General features: G+C 41.1%; 1 protein-coding gene and 1 pseudogene across 4 annotated transcripts in view; both read left to right on the top strand.

The window, feature by feature from the left end:
• The window catches only part of Ano4 (anoctamin 4), a 300,336-nt gene that overhangs the window by 229,306 nt on the left and 49,333 nt on the right, over window positions 1–21,697 (top strand). For all 4 annotated transcript variants that reach the window (XM_036169504.1, XM_036169505.1, XM_036169502.1 and 1 more), the window contains 5 exons: window positions 4,927–4,982; window positions 6,292–6,413; window positions 8,540–8,674; window positions 9,726–9,822; window positions 15,466–15,526. In XM_036169504.1, coding sequence (XP_036025397.1) covers window positions 4,927–4,982; window positions 6,292–6,413; window positions 8,540–8,674; window positions 9,726–9,822; window positions 15,466–15,526 — 471 coding nt within the window. The remainder of the gene's footprint in view (window positions 1–4,926; window positions 4,983–6,291; window positions 6,414–8,539; window positions 8,675–9,725; window positions 9,823–15,465; window positions 15,527–21,697) is intronic.
• LOC118571253 lies at window positions 2,572–3,463 on the top strand (annotated as a pseudogene).

Raw genomic sequence — 21,697 nt, 5'->3', positions numbered from 1 at the left:
GTCTACTTCAAACAATCAGACTTGGACCCATATACAAAAAGGACCTTAAGTGAACCATACATCTAAATGTAAAAGTAACACTATAAGAAGTCTAAGCAATCAACTGTATGTACCAGGCTTTGCTGACTCTCCACTGGGAGGCCTTATCCTTTTGAAGGAGGGGATGGGAGGGTTCAGGGGAGGAGGCTTGGGGGAAGTGGGAGGAGGGATGAGAGGGGGATCTGTGGATGGTATGTAAAATGAATAAAACAATTTAAAGGAAAAAGTCTAGGCAAAAATATTTGTGATATGGGTTAGTTGAGGATATTTTTTTAGTATAACACTGGAAAGAAAAGGAACAAAAACAGATAAATTGAAGGCCATAAAAAGTGAAGTTTTACTCTTCAGAGAAATATTGTCTTAGCACAAGAAGAGAATCCACACATTAAGAGAAAATTTTTCAAAGCATGTATCTAATAACCTATATCTAGAACACATTACAGCACCCAAAACTATATTATAAAACATAAATGGTTGTTATATGTGGACAGACACTTCACGTGTGATATGCCCATGACCAGCAGCCTGTACAAGCTTTTCATCAAGGAGGTACAGATTAAACAATGATGACCTCTCACTGCACACTTGTCAGATTGGCTGAAATCAGGACAGACTATACCAAGTATCATTGGGTATGGAGGAATCTGAAATTCAACATGCTGCTAATGAATTGTGCATGACAAAAAGAAGTGCCCCAAAGGTAGATTCAAGAGGATTGCAAGTCTGAAATCATCAACTAGCAAGTCCCAGGCCTCAGAGGGTACAGAGTGAGAACCTGTCTCAAAAACAGAAGTGAATGAAGTGAGGTGGGGAAAAGGGAGGAGAGGGCAGAAGAGGAGACAAAGAAAGTGCAAGTTAATAATAATTAGTAACTGTCAATCAGGTTGAAGACAGAAAACTGCTGAGTTTGAGATCAGTCTGGGCTACAGAGGGAATTCCAGGCCATCCGGAGCTAGCATGGGACCCTAATTTAATAAACAAGGTGAATAAAACAACAAAAATAAAGTAAAGCCATGTATATATGCAAGGATTTGTATGTAAATGCTAATAGGACTTCCGTTTGTGACAAACTTAAACTAGTTTGTTTAAGTATAAATTGTTATACACCCATGTGATGGAGTCAGCAATAAGGAAAATGAGTTACTGTGAGGGACTCATTGTCTAAGAGCTGGGTTCCTGTCCCAGCACCTTGGTTTGTTTGTTTGTTTGTTTGGGGGGGTTGTTTGTGTTGTTAGGTTTGGTTTGGTTTTTTGGTTTTTCTTAAGACAGGGTTTCTCTGTGTAGTTTTGGAGCCTGTCCTAGAACTCACTTTGTAGACCAGGCTGGCCTTGAACTGACAGAGATCCACCTGCCTCTGCCTCCCAAGTGCTGGCATTAAAGGTAGGTGCCACCACGACCTACTGGCAATCCCAACACCTTGCTGGGTAACTCACAACCATCTGTAATTCCAGTTCCAAGAGGTCTGATGCCCTCTTATGATCTACTTGGGCACCTACACTCATGTGCACATCAACCACACAGACACACACACACACACACACACACACACACACAATGAGAAAAATCTTAAGAGAGGGAGAGGGAGGAGTTACTAATGCTTATCATATGGAAAAGTCTCATGCTGGATAAAAGAAGTCAGAAGAAATAAGTTAATATTGGGTGACTACATTCACAGAAGACACTAAAAAAAATAGAAATGGAGAGTGACAGAAAACAGGTCAACATTTATGTCATTGATAGCACAGAAGGAGGCAGATTACAAAGTGGCATGAGAAAGCTGTTGACGTGACAGATATGTTCACTGTCTTGGTCATGTTGGTCATTTCCTGAGTGCACATATATATCAGGACTGTGCATCTTAAATATGTGCTCCTTACTATATGTCAGCCACACCTCAATTTCTTTATTCATCTCAAACATTTTTTTCACATCAGCTCACTCTTCCATTTTAGGAGTAGATCTTTGAAGAAGAGAATTTGTCCAAAGTCATTCCAATGGCCCAGTGCACAAGAAGTTTGTTTCCGTGGGGAAGCTTCCAGGAAAGTCAGGAGAGTGCCTGGCAGACAGTGATCTTTTAGCAATACATTGGTCTTCTTCTCCCATGCATGCCCTACTGCTTTTCTGTACCAACACTGTACTGGGTACACGCCACCATCTTTCTTTTCGAAAACCCGATTCTCAAAAAGCCTCTACACAGCTATGGAAATAACTGACAAAATGAAAGGCAACTTAGTGAGTGGGAGAACATAATTGCAAACCATGTTTCTGATGAGGGGTTGATAGCCAAAATATTTAAGAAACTTATTCAATAGCAAAAAAAGCACATAACTCTATTTAAAAATGAACAAAGGACTTTAAGAGATACTTTTTATACAGAAAGCATACACCTGGGAAAACAGGTGTTTGAAAAGTAGCTCAACATCATCAATCTCAGAAAAATGCAAATCAAAAGATACAGTACTTCATACCTGTTAGAACAGCTGTTATCAAAAAGGACAAGAATAGGGTGTGGGAAACTGGCTGCAGGTCACAATGCCCTATGCCAACCATCCAACAATGTGGGGCACGGAACTCATCAAAGAGAACATCAAGTTCGTTATCAAGAACACAGACCTGGCAGTGGCCAATTCCATTCAGAGGGTCTTCATCGCCTTTGACTGGGTTCAGATTGATGCCAATTCCTCAGTCCTTCAAGATGGATTCATTGCTCACAGGCTTGCATAGATCCCCCTCACTAGTGGTGACATTGTGGACAAGCTGCCATACTCCAGGACTGCACATGTGAAGAGTTCTGCCCTGAGTCTTCTATGGAATTCACTCGTGACATGAGGTGCAATCAAGACCAGACTTGGCTATGTTACATCTCGAGATCTCATCTCCAACAGCCCCCAGGTTATTCCGGTGACATCCCAGAACCAGGATAACAACCCCAATGACTATGTGGAGCAGGATGACATCTTTATTGTCAAGCTGAAGAATGGCCAAGAGCTAAGACTTCAAGCCTATGCCAAGAAGGGCTTTGACAAGGAGCATGCCAAGTGGAACTGCAGGGGTGGCTTTTGAATATGATCCAGAAAATGTACTTAAGCACATGGTGTATCTCAAGCCTGAGGACTGACCAAAGAATGAGTACTCCAAGCTGGATGAGGATGAGTCACAGGCTCCCTATGGCCCCAATGACAAGCCAGAGAGATTTTACTACAATGTGGAGTCCTGTGGCTCACTGTACCCTGAAACTATTGTTCTCTTAGTCCTCTCTGAGTTAAAGAAGAAATTGAGTGATTTACAGACTCAGCTAAGCCATGAGATCCAGAGTGACATGCTCACCCATAAACTAGCCGCAGCTAGTCTGCTGCAGAAGACTCGGTTCAAGGTGACCACTGGACTTCAGGTCTTGGGATCCCTTCTGGTTTCGGGGCTCTAGACTACAGTTGCTCAAGCTGCCTAGAAGGTCATCAGAGAGATTTCCAGGGCTTCCACTGGTATTAGACAGGGAAATATTTTACAAGGCATTTAGCATCCCTGGCCGTAACTTATGATCACTGTGGTATTCCTCAGAACCCTAGGCTTCTCTTCCATCTTGTTTCCTAGCTCACTAGTAGGAGGCCCCTATTGCTTCCTAGTTGAGGGCCACTGGCCTAGACATCTAGTCACTCCAGCTTTTTAAATCTCTACCTAAGGAAAGGAGTTTTCACTACCTACCTTAGGTTTCTGGTGTTGAGACTGAGTATTAGGACCTCATTGGAGCAACCTGTGACCTTTCAAGTCATTCTTCAGTCAGGGCCTGTTTACTGACACTTGAAGTTTCAGATGTCACTAAGCTGAGATGTCACCCTTTGGGACTAGTATTAGACCCCGACTATTCTCTCTGTCGACAGGTGAACTTGCTGCTTTATGCTCTGGCCTGACTTTTTTGGAGTCGGGAGGTACCCCTCCCATATTTCCTTTCTCTTTAATAAAGCTCAGGCCCTGCCTTAGCATGTCTCCAGGTAAGAACATACATGACATGCCCATAGTAGTTTTAGAGCAGCCTGGGGAAAAGCACACACCAGCACAGAAAGGAAGGGATATTTATTAATCAACATTAATAGTCTTTTTACAAGTTTTTATTTGGGGCAATAAAGAGCACAATATTAAAAAAAAAGATGAGAATGGATGCTGGTGGGAGTGAGGAGAAAAGGGAAGCCCTGTGTACTGCCAGTGAGAAAGTAAATGGTGTTGTCGTTATGGAAAACAATATAGGGGCTTCTCAAGGCATTGGAACTCAACTGCCATAAACTCCAGCAATCCTACTTTGGGGTACATATCCAAATAAATCAGTATGTTGAGAAAAACTTTCAAAACTGAGCCTGTGTTTATTCAGCATATTTAGAACAGCCAAGGTATGGAAACAATCTTAAGTGTGAATGTGATACATGTATAGAATGGAAATGTATTCAGCCATTGAAAAGCCTTATGACAATATGGATAAACTTGGAGGACTTAGCCAAACACAGAAATACAAATACTCCATAATCTCACTTACATGTAGAATATAGAGTAATTAGGCTTTAGAGATCTAATGTATACCATGGTGGTGATGTATATATTAATAAATTTGACTATAGCAGTCATGATACAGTGTGCACTTTATATACTATAATATATCCAATCTTGAGAAATTTAATACTTTTAACTAATAAAACCTTGCTTTCCCAGCACTTGATCCCAGTGCCCCAGTGTATAACAAAGGTTTCCTTCTAGTCTGTTGGTATCTAAACTAGTTTTTACTCACTGTTGAAAACCTAGGCTGTGTTTTCCAGGAAGCGCCACTCTGCCTTCACTTAGTCTTGATCACTGAAGAGTCAAGCTCAATGTTTACTGAAATGGGCTTCCTTGTCGCTGCAGGTCTGAACCGCTTGCTTACCAATGGCTCCTATGAAGCTGCCTTTCCCCTGCATGAGGTATTATGCTTCCTTTTCTTACCTCTCTTCAATTTTTTGTTACTAAAATTGGTTTCTAGGAATAGTCTTTAATGTGTTATAAGGCATACATTCAGAATTGATCTAACTTGTTTAGTAAGTAATTAGAGAGCGCCTACTTGCATCCTTCCATCTCTCCCTCAGTGTCAATTTATTTCTCTCTTTTTATGTAACTGAAAGAACACTTAAATCAAGAGTCACTCAGCATGAATCCAGAGAAATGACTGGAGACTCTGTCATGCAATTAAAAAGGCATTGGAAGGAAGCACCAGGGGAGGATAAATGTTCCTGAACTATATAGACTTTGCAATAAATACATTCATAGCTATTCTATGAAAGAATGAGAGTAAACTTTTTCAAAGTATTAGATAAGCAAATGTAATGAATAGAAATTAATAATATTGTATTCATTATTGTAAGATGTTTAATGGTGGTGTCTTTATCTGCTTAGTACTAAATAGGACTTTAATAAATCATTTGTACTGACTTTCCTAAGTATAATGGTGATGGCCCTTATCTTGAATTTCCTAATGGATCCTGGATTATTTAACCCAAGATCTATCCCCAGGTTTATAGAAACATAATCTTCATGATTATTTAGAAATTGTCATTCCATAAATGGGGCTGATCTCTGATGATAAGTCACTGTATAAACATAGACAAATACCATAGCTCCTGCCCTCTTGCACCTGACAAGACCAGTGGGATGGGGGGGGGGCATTGTTTACCAACATACTTTGGATGGTGCTCCAACTCTGCATAAATGACAAGTTTCTCCAAAACATATATTGTTTTTGACACGTGAAGTTTTTTTCTTGATTTTTAATACCAAGAGTATGTCAAAGATTGAACAGAATTTTTAAAACCTTCTTTATTATGAAAACTAGAAGCCATAGTCTGTGCTCTTACTCAACAACTTACCAACAGACATTGATGAGATGGCAAGCCAAAGCTTTGACACAATGGTTTTCTGGAGGCACATGCTCCTGACTCTGATCATTAATACTCATCCAAAGCATCAAGTGGCTTCCTGTGGTTATTAGCTAGCATTGGCTGAAAAAGGGTTTCAGTGGCACTGTGAACCGCCCCCCCACCCCAGATCCTGACCCTGTGTCTATGCATGGTGAGCAGGCATAGTGGATTAAAGAGGAAGTACATCCCCTTTCATAGAGAACAAGCTCTTTCTAGCTGCTCTCACCCCCTCTTACCACTGCTACTTTAAGACATGGGTAACACTCTCCGGTTCATCATGGCTTTGTATCACTCACCAGCAGTGGTGTTCTTCTCCCAGGGAAGTTACAGAAGTAAAAACTCCATTAAAACCCATGGAGCAGTGAACCACCGACATCTCCTCTATGAGTGCTGGGCTTCCTGGGGTGTGTGGTATAAATACCAGCCTTTGGATCTTGTAAGGTGAGTTTTTAACTGACTGCACATATAAACATTGCACTGACTAATGAGGGCATACTGACTTCTGGAGAAAGCTTACTTGGTAAAGATCCATTCAGCTCTTGCTCTAACTTGGGTTTTTCCAGAGGGTAGCCTCTCAGAGGGCATTGGCTCTTCTTGGTCAACCCACCCTCACTCTGTTGAGGGTAATGTTTCCACCAGATGGACCTCAGAGAGGGGCCAAAGAAGGGACAGAGGTGATGGGCTAGACATCCCACAAGGCTCCATGAGGAGCAGGTCCCAGTAGAGAGGTAATACTGATTAAATGTATTAGTGATGATCTAGAATATTACTTCCCACAGTTGACTATCTCTGATCCGAAAACCCAAAACTGTTTCTCTAATCCTGAACTCTCTGATTACTAATATTATATGACAAGGGGAAAGTTCCACACCTGATCCCCTGTGATAGGTCAGTCAATACTGAATCATAGTAAAAATACATGACCATGAGTGGAAGAGAATTTTATGTGTAGACTTAGGTCCTTTCCTAAAGATGCCTCACTATGTGCATGTATTTCAAAACCCAAAACTTTGAAAGTTGAAACAGATTTGAAAGTTGAACTACTGCTGATTTCAAGCCTTTGGGGTAACAGTTATTCAGTGATTTATGCAAGTAGGGCAGATGACGCAGTCTCATTCCAGGGTGTTCCACGGCTCATTTCTTTTAATCTTATGTGAATAATCCTTAAAGAAAGATTGTTTTAATTTGTAGTTCAAAAATGAATCATCCGTTAGCTTGTGGTAATTGTGTACTTATATTTTTGTTGGTTTTTTTTTTTTTATTGTCTAGATCTGTCCAAAGTGTCATGGCAGTATTGGGTACTACCATCTCATTATTTATTTAAAGGCTATTTCTTAAGACTGAGTGATAGTAATCCACAACCATGAATTCCTCATTAAAGAGTGAGCCATATCTAATTCCTTAAACTAGCTAGATATGTTTCATTTATATCTGGGCCCTATGAAAAACAATAACCATAAAATAAAAAAAATATGAACTCATATGAGAGTAATCAAAAGATAACTCACTTTAAATTCCATCTTCCCAGGTAGCTGTTCTTCCTACCACAGCCATTGCTGCCTGTTTATCACATGTTTATTCCTCATAGACCAAGATATTGATAAATTGCATCCCCTTCTTTGTGGGTACCACATGATACAGATGACCCAAGTGCGGAAAAAATACTTCCCGAGATGAAATCGTTTTCCTTTGATCAGATGCAGTGCATGGTATAAAAAGGAGCAGAGGAGGGAAAATAAAAGCAAATTTTCTTCCCAGTCTCTGCCCCTTTAATTACACAATTATACTGATGAGGAATTAAAGAGCATTGCTAGAGCAAACCACCTCCGTGAGGACAGCATTATGATTGGAGTTTTGTAGTCAGTCCATGGTCTCCGGAGTTGAGAAACTCAGCTTCCTATAAGAGAAAAAGACCCTGAGTATTTGAAACAACTAGAAAAATTTACCAGGCTGTGAGTAATTAAATAAAATATGTGAGAGAATTTGGCAGGTTTGTACCAGTTCAGATGACTGGAAAAGACTGAATGTGGGTCAGCATGTACACAAAAGTGGGGCAGAGTTGACGGCTGTTGGCCTTGACTTGGTCTACCAAGACTTAAGTGGAATGAATTGTGGAGCATCTGGAGAACATGTATCTTAAATTCTTCTCATCCTGTAGATGCTGCATTCTCTTTATCTCTTGAATCTGACTGCATCCTCACATCCTCAAGTCTCTCATGCCCACCAGTGCTGCCCTTGCTCGTTATCTGGTTGGTGGCAAGGTCACAAGCCCCTTACCTGGCACCCTTCCCCATTGTGACTCCCCCCAATCCATTCTGTAGTCTCAGGATAAGCTGATATATAACAATGTCCTTTCAGCGGCAGGGTAATTCTACTCCCCCAGCATAAAGCAATATGGGAGAAAGCTCATCTCAGACCTTTGAGTTGATCAGATAGCTGTGTCTTCTCTTGGCTCCCCTTGTCTGCTTTACCAGGAAAAACACTACTAAGTGGCATCACTGAGCAAAGGGTCATAACCCTGAACATCACACATCACTGTGGTTTCAAGGTTTTTGTGTCCCAAACAGGCGGTATTTTGGAGAGAAGATTGGACTGTATTTTGCCTGGCTGGGCTGGTACACAGGCATGCTCTTCCCCGCGGCCTTCATTGGGTTGTTTGTCTTCTTGTATGGCGTCACCACTCTGGATCACTGCCAAGTCAGGTACGGGAAACTCATGGGTGAGCTTGCCTTTGCTCCATACTTAGCCATGGCAGTTTGCGCTTGGAGGTGGTTCACAGTCTGAACATATGTAGTCTTTCACTATGTTCTCAGTCTCTGGTGGGAAAGTCAAAAGCTTCTCTAGGTTTCCTGTGTCCCTTAAGGCCCACACAGCTTTGGTCTTTTGCTACCATGGAAGCAAACGTTACAACTCCAAACAGACGTGTGAGCAACCATACATCCATGGAACAACTCACTCCCATTCAGTGGCTTTTCTGAGTTTTTCCCTGTCTTAAAACTGGTACCTGCTGGTGCAGAATAATAGGTAGCAATCCTATTTTCATGAGTTCTCTATTTCTGCAAGGAATCTCTCTGCTCCTAAGCCACAAAGACTCTTCACCAAATTACTAATGCCTATTGAATGGTCAGCCTGTAGATGCCAATCCATCCCTTAGTTTCCTTACCAGAATATGGCTTCAGATATCCATAGACATCTTATTGCAGAGCTGGACCATGCTAATCTTAAACAATGATGTTCCTTTTAAGAATGAGTGGTTTGTGCCTCCTGCCCACAGAAATATTTTACTTTCTATGACATTTTTAATAATACTCAGTTTTCTCCCAGGATTAAAATCTTTAGTTATTCCTCTAATTTATTGATTTTATCATGTGCATAGAAATGAAGGCAGGCTCGGGGGTATCTTCCTGTTTCCATAATTCAGTATGAAATTGCTTCACATGGTGAAATGTTGTGTGAAGGGCTCATTTAGTACAATTTGGGGTATATAACAACAAATGTTTTTCTTCGTTTATTTCTCCGAGTTTAATTTATTAATATGTAAATAAAGATTATTTATAATTAGGGTGATAAGCAATATTAATACATGCAGAGGCTGTTTAAATTAAAATAAAAAAAAAGACTGAAAAGCTTCTGGGGCATACAATTAGTACATTGGGTCTTGTTTATCAGTTGGACATTCTAGCAGTGTTTCAGAACTGAAATACATTCTGTGTCTTTCATCAAGAGGTAGTCCTTCTCTGTTCTTTTCTCCAGTAAAGAAGTCTGCCAAGCGACAGATATCATCATGTGTCCTGTATGTGACAAATACTGTCCATTCATGAGGTTGTCAGACAGCTGCGTTTATGCCAAGGTAAGTCTAAACAGGCAGCATCATAGGTGGGATGAATTTAACATAAACTTCCCCGCAGAACACTGGGTGGCTTTTTCCCTCTGCATTTGAACCTCAAAGTATGCTGTACGATGGGAACATCAGCGTTCAGCATTCCAACGCAAATAGCCTTTTGAATGTAGTGTATCTAAAAGATGCATCTCCAGGCACCATCACAAGACGCTGCATCATGGCCTGGTGCAAAGAGCACAGTGTTGGAGTCAGGGGAAGTTCAGTTTGTGTTTTTGTTGTTGTTTGAGTGGTTTGTGTTTATTACTGATTCCATGTGGGACAATGACACAGGTCTCTCATGATGTAAATTCTGGGAGCATCAATGTGATTTGTGCTGCTTTGTTCTTTATAATCCAGTGAATTTTATTTTTACACATGATCTTAGCCAAAAGGCCAGAAAGCAATAGACTTTATGGTTTACATTAGAAAAGGTTAGCCCCAGAAGGGATGCTGTCTTAATTTCCTTTCCTGTTGTTGTGACAAATTCTCTGACAAAAGCACTTAACAGAGGAAGAGTTGGTTTTGGCTCACAATTCCAAGTTAGCATCCAACATGGCCAGGAAGGCATGGAGGCAGGAAGCACAGTACATCTACGGTCAGAAGTGGGGGGGGGGATGAATCTGTGTTTAGCTAGCTTCCTCTTGTTCCTACAGTCCACCACTCAAGCCCAGGGAATGGTACAGCCCACTGATGTGGACAGAGCTTTCCACATCACTTAACCTAATCAAGAAAGTCCCTCCCAGGCATGGCCAGAGGACTGTCTTCTAAGTGATTCTAGATCCTGTCCAGTTGACAACATAGATGGATGGATTTACCAGACTACTAAAGGGATCCGTGGCAGAGAAGATGGCTGAAACCCCTGCTCTTGACATTCCATGACTAACCAGGAACCTAGACACCACACATTATTCTCGGAGACCTCTGCTACGTGCAGGCTCTGGTTTTGACTCTACTCTTGATCACTTGCTTGTCAAGAACAAGTTATTTAAGCTCTATGAACCTGAGATTCTTTTCATTAACAAAGTAGACATGCCAAAAAGTAAGATCTCAGTAAATGACAACTGTAGCTAGGTAGCTTTCCTTTATCATTACTGTCAATAATCAGATCCAGCCTAGCTCCTTGCCCATTGACCATGCATAGGTGTTGCCTTTCTAGGACTAAGCTTGTTGTTCTTAATTGCATTAAGTACCATTCCTTTCTGACCTACTCCATGACGCATCCTGATAGCTGAGTGGTGCTTTGGAAAATGCTCAGGACATGACACTATGGTTCTGTCATGTGCTATCTCATGCCCCTTCCTCATGGTATGTCTAACTTTAACAAAATATTAGATACATCCATCAAATTCCTAGAGGATTTTTTTTAACTTCAGGGCAGTGTCATAATTGCAAACAGAAGCTAGAGTTCAGGTCAATATAGTCTTTCCTGAGATCCACTGCCTATGTGCTTGCCTAGGTTCCAGATTTAAAAGGGGTTGGCAGACTTGATCAGACATCTGTGATTACAGCAGCCTGGATCTGGCTAATTACTCTGTTGGCTTTGTACTGTTTTGTTCACTTAGGACAAGAGAACACTTGATAGGCAGCCCACAGCCCGCCCATCCATAATGGCTGCAGCCCTGCAGGTGCTGAGTCCTGTGGGCAGAGCCCAAGCTGCAGCAGTCAGCTGTGAGTCTAAAAGGATTGGGGCTCTAAGTATATGTCACAAGAGACCAAAAAAAGCACAAAATACCTCTCTCTCTCTTTAGAGGACACGTAGCTGGAGACTAGAAGGATCAATTAAGCAGAGCAACCTTAGGAATTGCACAGTTAAGAAATCAAGAACCTTTGTCAGCAATGCGATTTTATTGAAAGGCCATGAGATAATTTATGTTTTAAAAGCCTGCTTTTGGAAACCATCAAATTTTTATGGTTTAGTCTTTGGTGCTCTGTGTGTGTGTTTGTTGCTTATGAAAGAATTTCTAATGTGAAGAGTTGCTCAAGCGAAATTCCCTTTCTAGGAAATCCTTAATAAGTCCTTTAATTAAGCATCATGAATAGTTCAGAGTACTCAAATTTCCCAGGAGCTTCTGTTGGCAGTAATTCTGCCAGAAATCTAGAATAATCCTAATTCTAATGTTAGGTTATTTCCATAATTGCTAGGTAGCGTGTGTTATTTCTAACTTGCATGTCAATTTTGAGGCAGGTGTTATTGCCACCATTTTTACTCAGAGAAGTAAAATCTATTCAACCTTATTCATAGCAAAGTAAACCTGATAAACATGGGCCTCAGTTTACCAGACCACACAACACGTCTTTTTTACCACCGGGCCCTACTCAGCTGTATGATGTTTAGACTCTGGATTTTGTGTTTGATCTTCCCTAAAAACTTTAGACTCAAATCAGGAGTGACAGAATCAGAAGTCTACAGGCTTCCTTTAGAGTCACTTATTAGAAATGTCAAGAATGAGTCTGTGGGTCTTGTAGATGGAGAGTAGATCCAGCCCAGCCAGCAGATGTTCTGCTCTCTCATCAGATGGTACCTTACCCTCATCCTTGGCAAGTACAAGAGTCTGAAATCTACCTCCAAGTGGTTTAAGTAGGGAGAGACTGGCAAGCTTATTGTTTTCTGCAAACAAACAAAAACAAACAAACAAAAAAATCACAAAGTAGCTCCCAGCTTGAAGCTGGCACCCTCCAGACCCCCAGTGGCTCTCCAACACACTTGTGCACACTGTCATTCTACAGACAGGTTCACTTGCTGGGGTGGAAAGATGGTTGTACCTCTAGGCTTCCCTCTTCCTTCCTCTCTCCTTAAGTATTCTTGTTGTGCTTATTTTAAATTCTTGGTCTTTGGACTGGGGATAAAACTCAGTGGTGGTGCATTTGCCTAGCATGTATGAGGCTCTGGGTTTCAGCCATCATTTAAAAATATCGCTACAGTTTTTTCTCGTTGTTCTAGAGTCTTTACTCCTTCAGAAAGTGTCTCCCGGGCTGGGGAGATGGCTGAGGAGGTAAAGCATTTGCCATACAAGTGTGAGGGCCAAACCTCCAATCCCTAGCACCCACGTAAAGCCCAGATGGATGTGACATTGTGCCTGAAATCCCAGCATGTCAGAGGCAGAGACAGGGATCTCCTAAGCAAGCTGGCTACATTAGCTGAGTCAGCAGGCTCTGGGTTTGACTGAGAGACCTCACCTCGATATATAAGGTGGAAAATAATCAATCAAACATCTGGATTGGATTTTATGCCTTCATACATACATGTACACATGGAAATGCATATTTTTACTCATATGCATGCCCATACATACACATGCCCCACACTGATCGGTTTGAGACCACTGCCCATCTTCTTGGAACAGCTTGAAGTCCTTAGTCACACATTTTGTTAGTATGTAGAACCCATACTCTTGCTTTACTTTGGTGAGATTTGGCCAAGGGAACCATCAGATGAGCTAGACTATCACTTTGCTAGGAACCAGAAGTCCCCATTTTTTCATCTATTCTAATTCCCACTGATAAGCACAGCAGAAAATTGTTTCTTCAAATGTTTATGTATCCTGTCCCAAGGAAGTACTCTGCTGGGTCCTACTGATCATGTACTTCTCAGAAACAGCTTAAGAGACTTCTGTTGTGTGGGTGGGAATGATCTAGGCAGCTCCAAATGATAACCACAATTCAACTGAGAACCTACTCTCATGTTACAAGCTACTACATTCACCAAATGTCCAGATAGGGAGCCTGAACCCACCATGTACTCTTAGAGATGTCAGATCATGTGAGACTGGGAGGCCAATTCCAGTGCACCATTCCACCTGGCATATGAAAAGAATAGGATTTAGATACTTGTGTCACATTTAGTGTTTGAATGCTACCCATCTCTCCTATGTTCAAAGAAAGAGAGAACATAAAGTTTTGGAATAATACCAAATACTTGCCATTTTAACACCTGTTTGTAGTGGGCCTATTCTTTAGGGACAGTAAAGTATACTTTACTAGGGAAACATAAAATGCCCCAAAGGCTATGCTTTATGAAACTATCAGTCATCAATTTGCCATGGCCTTTGGTATGATTTGGACTGGAGGTAGAAATGAGTGTGGCTTTTTTTTTTTTTTTTGCAGTTAGAATGGAACTTTAGATTGTATTCTGGTGAAAAGCTATTGCTAACTGTCTTTGGATTCTAGGAAGTGGGTAAACACAGTGGTTACCTCAGGCTTTAATGAATGTGAGAGTGAATTTGATAATGGTTCTTGTCTCTTGCATTTATAATGCTGAAATGCAATGTAGCCCACAAAATGTCTGCTCAAAACTATAGGAGCAAAGTAGCTATGTTTCCGAAGTAAGTAAATGTTGTTGGAGTTCTCTCCAGTCCAGCCCATGACTGCAGCCACTCAGACCCAAATAAACACTCAGACGCTTATATTATTTAAACTGTTTGGCCTAATGGCTCAGGCATCTTGCTATCTAGTTCTTATATCTTAAATTAACCCATTTCTATTAATCTGTAAGTTGTCACATGGCTTGTGGCTCACTGGTACTTTACACCTTGCTTCTCATGGCAGCAGCTGGAAGCGTCTCCTGACTCAGCCTTCCACATCCCAGAATTCTCTCTGCTTGTCCCACCTTTACTATACTTCCTGCCTGGTTACTGGCCAATCAGCATTTTATTTATCAATCAATCAGAGCAACAGTCTTTCCCTACCTAGCTGTTGCCAAAGGCAACAGGTAGCTGGTTCTCGTTATATTATGGGAATGTGCTGTGTGGACACAGGTCAGTGGTCATTGTGACATTTTGTCAGTCCCCTAATGGTTTATTCCATTCTAGAAGTCTGAAATATGTAATTTTAAATCCTTAATGAAATTGGATCTAATTTTATAAATAAAAAAAGTGCTGGGGATGCTGTGAATGTGTTGCTCTGATTGACTGATAAATAAAATGCTGATTGGCCAGTAGCCAGACAGGAAGTATAGTAAATGTGGGACAAGCAGAGAGGAGAATTCTGGGAAGTGGAAGGCTGAGTCAGGAGATGCTGTCAGACGCTGCCATGAGAAGTTAAGTGTAAAGACCCGTAAGCCACGAGCCACATGGCAACTTATAGATTAATAGAAATGGGTTAATTTAAGATATAAGAACTAGATAGTTAGAAGCCTGAGCCATTAGGCCAAACAGTTTTAATTGATATAAGCATCTATGTGTTTGTTTGGGTCTGAGTGGCTGCGGGCCCAGGTGGGACTGGAGATAACACCAGCTACAAGTAAATGAGACATTAGAAACAGTGTTTGGGGAGTTAAGAGCATGTAAACCAACAACATGAGTACCTTCCTGGTCCTAAGTATAGTTTACCCATATCTACATAGATGTATGAGTGAAATTCTTAGAAACACTATTGGAGCTGCTGACAGTGTTCAAATACATGATCCTGATGTGAAGGGAACAAACTCTTTCCTCCATATCTGAACTTCATAGTCAGAAGACACCCAGCCCCTTCTTGCTCATTGTCAAAGGGAATATTTACCAAAGAACCTTTATAAAGCTCACAGTATCACCATGACTTTTTTTTGCAGCGGTGAAAATAGCAGTTAAAGTGTTGTTCATGAGAAACTAGCTGAACCGATTCTGTTATTCCCAGGTGACCCACCTTTTTGACAATGGAGCTACTGTGTTCTTTGCTGTGTTCATGGCTGTCTGGGGTAAGTGAACAACAGCTACAAAGCTTAAGTTACCCTTATCTGCCCTGTGGCATGTTCCTTTCAGGCCTTGCTCTGGATGTCAACAGAAGAAGCTTGAGTAATTTCAGTTGGGTTTTCTGTTGACAACAAATGGGTCACTAATTTACTTATGCAGGGGAAATGTGTCTGATCTTTTCCTTTAAGATCTTGGACAGCTTCATCAATTTCCTTGGAATCATCCACCATCTCTGTCTCTTATAATCCTTCTGTGGCTGATAGCTATCAAAGATGTTGGCATCTGTAGGCTATCTGTGAATAATCTGGTTCCTGTAGGAGTTCTATCTTTCTTGATGGAACACGTGACAATATCTCACTACTTTGCTATCCTTAAATCCTCAATGCAAGGGCAGTGGTGACACATGCCTTTAATCCCAGCACTTGGGAGGCAGAGGCAGGTGGATCTTTGTGAGTTTGAGGCCAGGCTGGTCACAGTGAGATCCAGAAAAGGCGCAAAGCTACACAGAGAAACCCTGTCTCGAAAAACCAAAACCAACAACAACAAAAAAAAAAACCTCAATGCATTTGTATCCCTTGCAAATAGGGAGAGGAGGAGAAAAAAAGAACTAAGCCAATGATTGCACAGAGTTTTGGCTCCAGGACTGAGATCAAGATCAAAAATAATACATATCTTGCCTCCCTAGAATATATAGGTATCATGATCAGAAAATATAATAGGTAACTGGTGCTTAAGTTTTGCCATTGTTACAAATGAAATGACTTTGGAAAATCAACTTATTTCTTCAGTCTGTGGTATCTAACTTTTTCTGGTCCCAGCCACATATAAAATGGAAGTAGCTTCCAGGCATAATGGTGGATATTAGAAAGTGCTTACTCATAGCCAGGGACAAAGCTGCCATAAACATCCTCGTGCAGTATTCCCAAAGGCTAGCTCTTACTTCTACACTAGTCTACTAGTGGTGGTGAGGTATGTTTATGTACAATGAGTAGTCTCCAGGTGTCATTCAAGAAGAATTAAATACAAACCTCCCATACCTACTTCAATATTTCTCCAATTTCAGATACCCCCTGATAGATCTTTTGAGTGAGATAAGGTTTATCCTCCAACAACTTAACCTCTAAGTTTATACTGAAGTGAAATTTTGGTAGAATGCCCTTTGTCTGGAAGGTAGAACATGTCACCTCTTCCCCAATAATGCTATTGTAAAAAGAGACTGCATTTTTTGCAAGTTGTCCAGTCCTATGAATGACAGCTAAGTTTTATCGATGGTCCCTTTGCTCAGATAGACTGGGTGGTGGAGCATGGAGTTGAGAAGATCCTAAGATTACAAATGGGTAAGTTGGAGACAGCTCTGTGCTTTGGAATATATGAAGTATGAGTCTGGTAGAAGTATGAGTCTGTTCCTCTAAGACATTTTTGGCACAGAGGAACACTTTAGGGCAACTCTAGGCAAAGCAAACCTTAGATAATTCACCCTCTAAATTGCTTCATCTTGATTGATAACTTATTGCTCAAGTCCTATGTTGTTCTAAGAAATGTGCTCATTTGCAAGCAAGAATCCATCATCCCAGGTAGTCCTTTGCAGAAAGACATGTATCTTTTGCAGTGATCTAGAACAACCAAAAACAATCACAGCTATATTAGTAGTATGTGGTTATTGATATACACAGTCACAATCATTGTACATATCTCATTTAATCCCCACCAGGACCTTCAAGAAAGCTACTATGCTCGTGCAATAGCCGAGGAAACTGAAGTAGAAGCCAGCATAAAGCAAAGGCAACAGTTAACATGAGCAGTCTGTCTATATAGCTCCTTAGCTTTGTAATACGCATGGGTGTTATTTGTAAGCAATTGCTTCAGCTTTGGAGAGCCCAGCCTCCAGATTACAAAACATAATGTTCATCCTGAACCTCACTTTCACTGCTTTGGGATGGTGATGTTTTGTAGAGGTACATAAATTCTAAATGGAGCTCAGGCTCATCCTGTCAGGATCATGTCTTAGGATTGACACGTTACAGCATTTAAGAAAACAAACGCACTCTATTTTCAGGATAATTGCTAAGACACAAGCTGATGAGACAGAGTGATTTGCCAAGACCTCTGGGTGGATGTGCTGCTCACTGTGTTTGCTTTGTGTTCACCAGCTGAACAATCAAACTCCCTTTGGGGCCAGTCTGCAGTACTGTCCCCACCCCTGGCATGCACGTTAGTTTGCTCATGTTCCCACATGTACGTCAGGGGGGCTCCATGGAGATCTACAAGTTACAGCATTAATAGAGGACTCTGGACGAAAGGTACAATATGGCTCTTCTCTCTGTGCCCTTTTGTGTTCACAGGAGTTGAGGGACAGGATAATTGTGGACTAAATTAGCTTCTCTCCCTGGAGAGAAAGGAAGGATCATTAGGAAAGCAGATGCCGGCAGAGACCTGGCACTCAGGAAGTACATTATCTCTCTCTGATCTTCATGGGCAAATCCTCTTCTGAATCCTCTTTTTTTTTCCTTAATTTTTTTTTTTTTTACTTTTCAATGTTTTAAAAATTAACCCCAGCAAAAAAGCAATGAGGTGAACCATGGGGCACTATAAGTCCTCCAGTCAAAAATGACAAGGTAGTGGATACTTTGTACAAATTGAAAGGTTTTGTACAATTTTGTGAGAGATTAGAAAAGGAAATCTGCCTCTTTCTAAATTAATGTTATTGTAATTGGGCTTTTGTTTCTGGAGATTGTATAACTTCATCTTTTGTAATCTTATCCACATGTCCAACAAAAAAGCAATATTGTCACATAATTAATAAAAAAAAACATCAAACAAAAAATTAATTAGTTAAAATAGTATTTTATAGTCAAAAGAGAAAAAGCATATGATTAAAAAACATCCACTATGTGTGGGTGTGTGTACATATGACAGTTCATCACTTTCTCAGAAACCATCAGAATGAATCACTTTTTCCATCTTATAACTGGAAGGACTTAGAAGCCCAGAGAAGCTCCTTGGCTTATTCAAAATTACAAGGTAGCTAATAAAAAATGGAGTCTGGTGTTTTAGCTAGATACTGTCTGTCCCATTCTAGAGCCCTTTCCAAGTCTCTTACATGGGGCACATAAATTAAGATCTTGGTTAGTAGCAGACTATACACTCCTTGTCACTGGACACTGGGTGCTGTTGGCTGATATAATCCCTGGAGTGGTGTGAACTAACATCTACTCACTTGAGGTAGGGAACTAATGACAGACCAAAGTTTGGATACCACCATAGTCCAGTTTGGTGGATCAGTGAGTTTTACTAGGGTTACTTACATAAACGTGGCTGAGGAATTACTTAAAGGAGCAGAAATGACTCAAAGCTGCATCACCAGAGCCCACCCCAGCATGGGTGACAGCTCACAGAACCTAGAGCACTGTACAGAAGGTAGCTCAACATGTTGAAGAGTGTCTGAGCTTTTCCCAGTTGGAAGGATGAGGGGTAATGATATATATATATATATCATATATATATATATACATATATGATCTGTATGTACCAACTCCTTCCACATATTTCTTTACTCCCCTACTCAAATTCATGACCTCCTTCTCTTTACTGTATATATATATATATATATATATATATATATATATATATATATATATATAATTATTGCATATATACATACATATAAATACAACCTGCTAACTATTCAGTGTTGCATATATATTTCTTTTTCAGGGCTGACCACTTGATACTGGATAACCAATTAAGGAGCCCACCCCCAGGGAAGACTGTTTTTTTCTCTTTCAGCAAGTTGCTAATTGCCTGTAGCTCTTGGTCAAGGGATGGGGCCCCATGAGGTTTCTCCTTCCATACAAATACGCTAACTTCCACGTTAGTGTGTCTATGGGTGTTATCATTGCTCAGGTCTTGTTTAGGTGGACTTATTGTTGAGGTTTCCTGTTTGTAGCTTCCCTGTTATTTCTAGGAGACATGGTCTCATGGCAGACTCCCTGGTGCTTTGACTTACAGTCTTTCTGCCCCTTCTTTTATGATGCTCCCGGAGCCCTAAGTGTGGGGACTGCACTTTCAGGTTTATCAGTGGAGAATGGGTACCCACAGTCAGTTGTTCAGTGCATTTGTTGGCCATCTGCAATATCTCCCACTGCTGCAGCAAGGGGCTTCTTGGATTGGGGTGAGATCTGCATTTACACTGGAAGAGTTGAAGCTAGGGACCACAGATAAGAGACAAACCAATGCTTGTTTTTCTAAGTCTGGGTTACCTCACATATGTATGATATGTTCTAATTCCATCCCTTTACTGAAAATTTTAATTATTTAATTCTTCTCTACAGCTGAAGATTATTCCGTTATGTATATGTACCATATTTTCATTACCCATTCATCTGTTCAGTGGCATTTAGGTTATTTCCATTTCCTAGCTATTGTGAATAGAGCAGGTTGTGAACATAGCTGAGAGAGTATCTATGTGGTAGGTGTTGAGTCCTTTGGACATATGCCTACAAGTGGTATAGATGGGTTATTATGTGGTAGATTTATTTTTAGCTGTGTAAGAATTCTCCACGCTAATTGACAGAATTGCTGTACCAATTTGCATTCCCACCAAAAGTGAATGAGTGTTACACAAACACACATACACACACACACACACACACACACACACACACACACACACACACACACTTGCCAGCCTTCATTGCTTGTGATTTGGTTGATCTTAGCCATTCTGAATAGGATAGGATGAAGTCTCAAAGTTGTTTTCACTTGCACTTTGCAACTTGTTAAGAATGATGAGGGCCAGGTGGTGGTGGCACACGCCTTTAATCCCAGCACTCAGGAGGCAGAGGCAGGCGGATCTCTGTGAGTTCGAGGTAGCCTGGACTACCAAGTGAGTTCCAGGAAAAGGCGCAAAGCTACACAGAGAAACCCTGTCTCGGAAGAAAAAAAAAGAATGATGAGGACTTTTGAGATGTTTCTTAGCCATTTTAATTTCTTCTTTTGATACCTCTCTGTCCGTTAAGACCAGTTTGTTTTATATATATATATATATACTCGTGGGTGTGGTATCATGGTTAGCCTAGCAGAGTCTTTAAGAAAACTGACTTTCTTTACCATCAACCATCAATAGCTCCTCAGTTAGGGGTAGGGCTGTAAAGACACCTCTCCCTCCACACTAGAACATTGACCAGCTTGCTCTTGTGCAGGTCATGTATAGGCAACCATAGCTGTCATATGTTCATGCGTCCAGTGGTCCTATCATGTCCAGAAGACACTACTTTCTCTCAAGTCTTCCCCAGGTGGTCTTCTAGCTAGTACCCTGCCTCACTTTGATGGCCTTCTCCCTGACACATGAAGACCATTATTTTGGTCCTGGTGACTCCAGGCAATGAGCTGATGTAGCAACCCTGAGTGAGCTACAATTACCTCTCAGTTATTGCAGTTCTTCACTGTCTTTTAGCCATGTGGGTAATAGTTATTTTATTATAGTTTAGTAGTTAATCCCTCAAGCATGAAAGTGAAAGTCCCCAGACCACTGAAGTTTGCTCCCTTTTTACAAAAAGGAAGCACACCCTTAATAGACCCCATGAAACTGTAGTCCCTGGGGAAAAAACTCCAATGCCTGTGAATTCCCTTAGCTACCAGCTCAGAAATGGTGTCAGAATTCCCAAAGCTAATGTGACTTGGAGAAATGGTATTCTCTTCCATACTTTTCCAACATTGGTGAATAATACAGAATGTGAAAATACATTTGGGACAGAGAATATTTTTTTCTTTTTTTTATTATTATTATATTTGTGTTTTAATTTTACACATCAGCCATGGGTTTCCCTGTCCTCCCCCTCCCGCCCTCACCCCCATCCCCACCCCCACCTTCCCCCCATCCCCTCCCCTCCATTCCCATCTCCTCCAGGGCCAAGACTCCCCTGGGGATTCATTTAAACCTGGTGGATTCAGTACAGGCAGGTCCTGTCCCCTCCTTCCAGGCTGAGCAAAGTGTCTCTGTGTAAGCTCAAGGTTCCAAACAGCCAGCTCATGCACTAAGGACAGGTCCGGATCCCACAGCCTGGATGCCTCCCAAACAGTTCAAGCTATTCAATTGTCTCACTTATCCAGAGGGCCTGATCCAGCTGGGGGCTCCACAGCCATTATTTAACAAGATCATAGAAGAAAACTTTCCC

The sequence above is a fragment of the Onychomys torridus genome, chromosome 20, assembly GCF_903995425.1.
Source record: "Onychomys torridus chromosome 20, mOncTor1.1, whole genome shotgun sequence".
NCBI lineage: Eukaryota > Metazoa > Chordata > Mammalia > Rodentia > Cricetidae > Onychomys > Onychomys torridus.
Note: the sequence above shows the minus strand (reverse complement) of the source record. Positions and strands in the feature narration are given on the sequence as shown.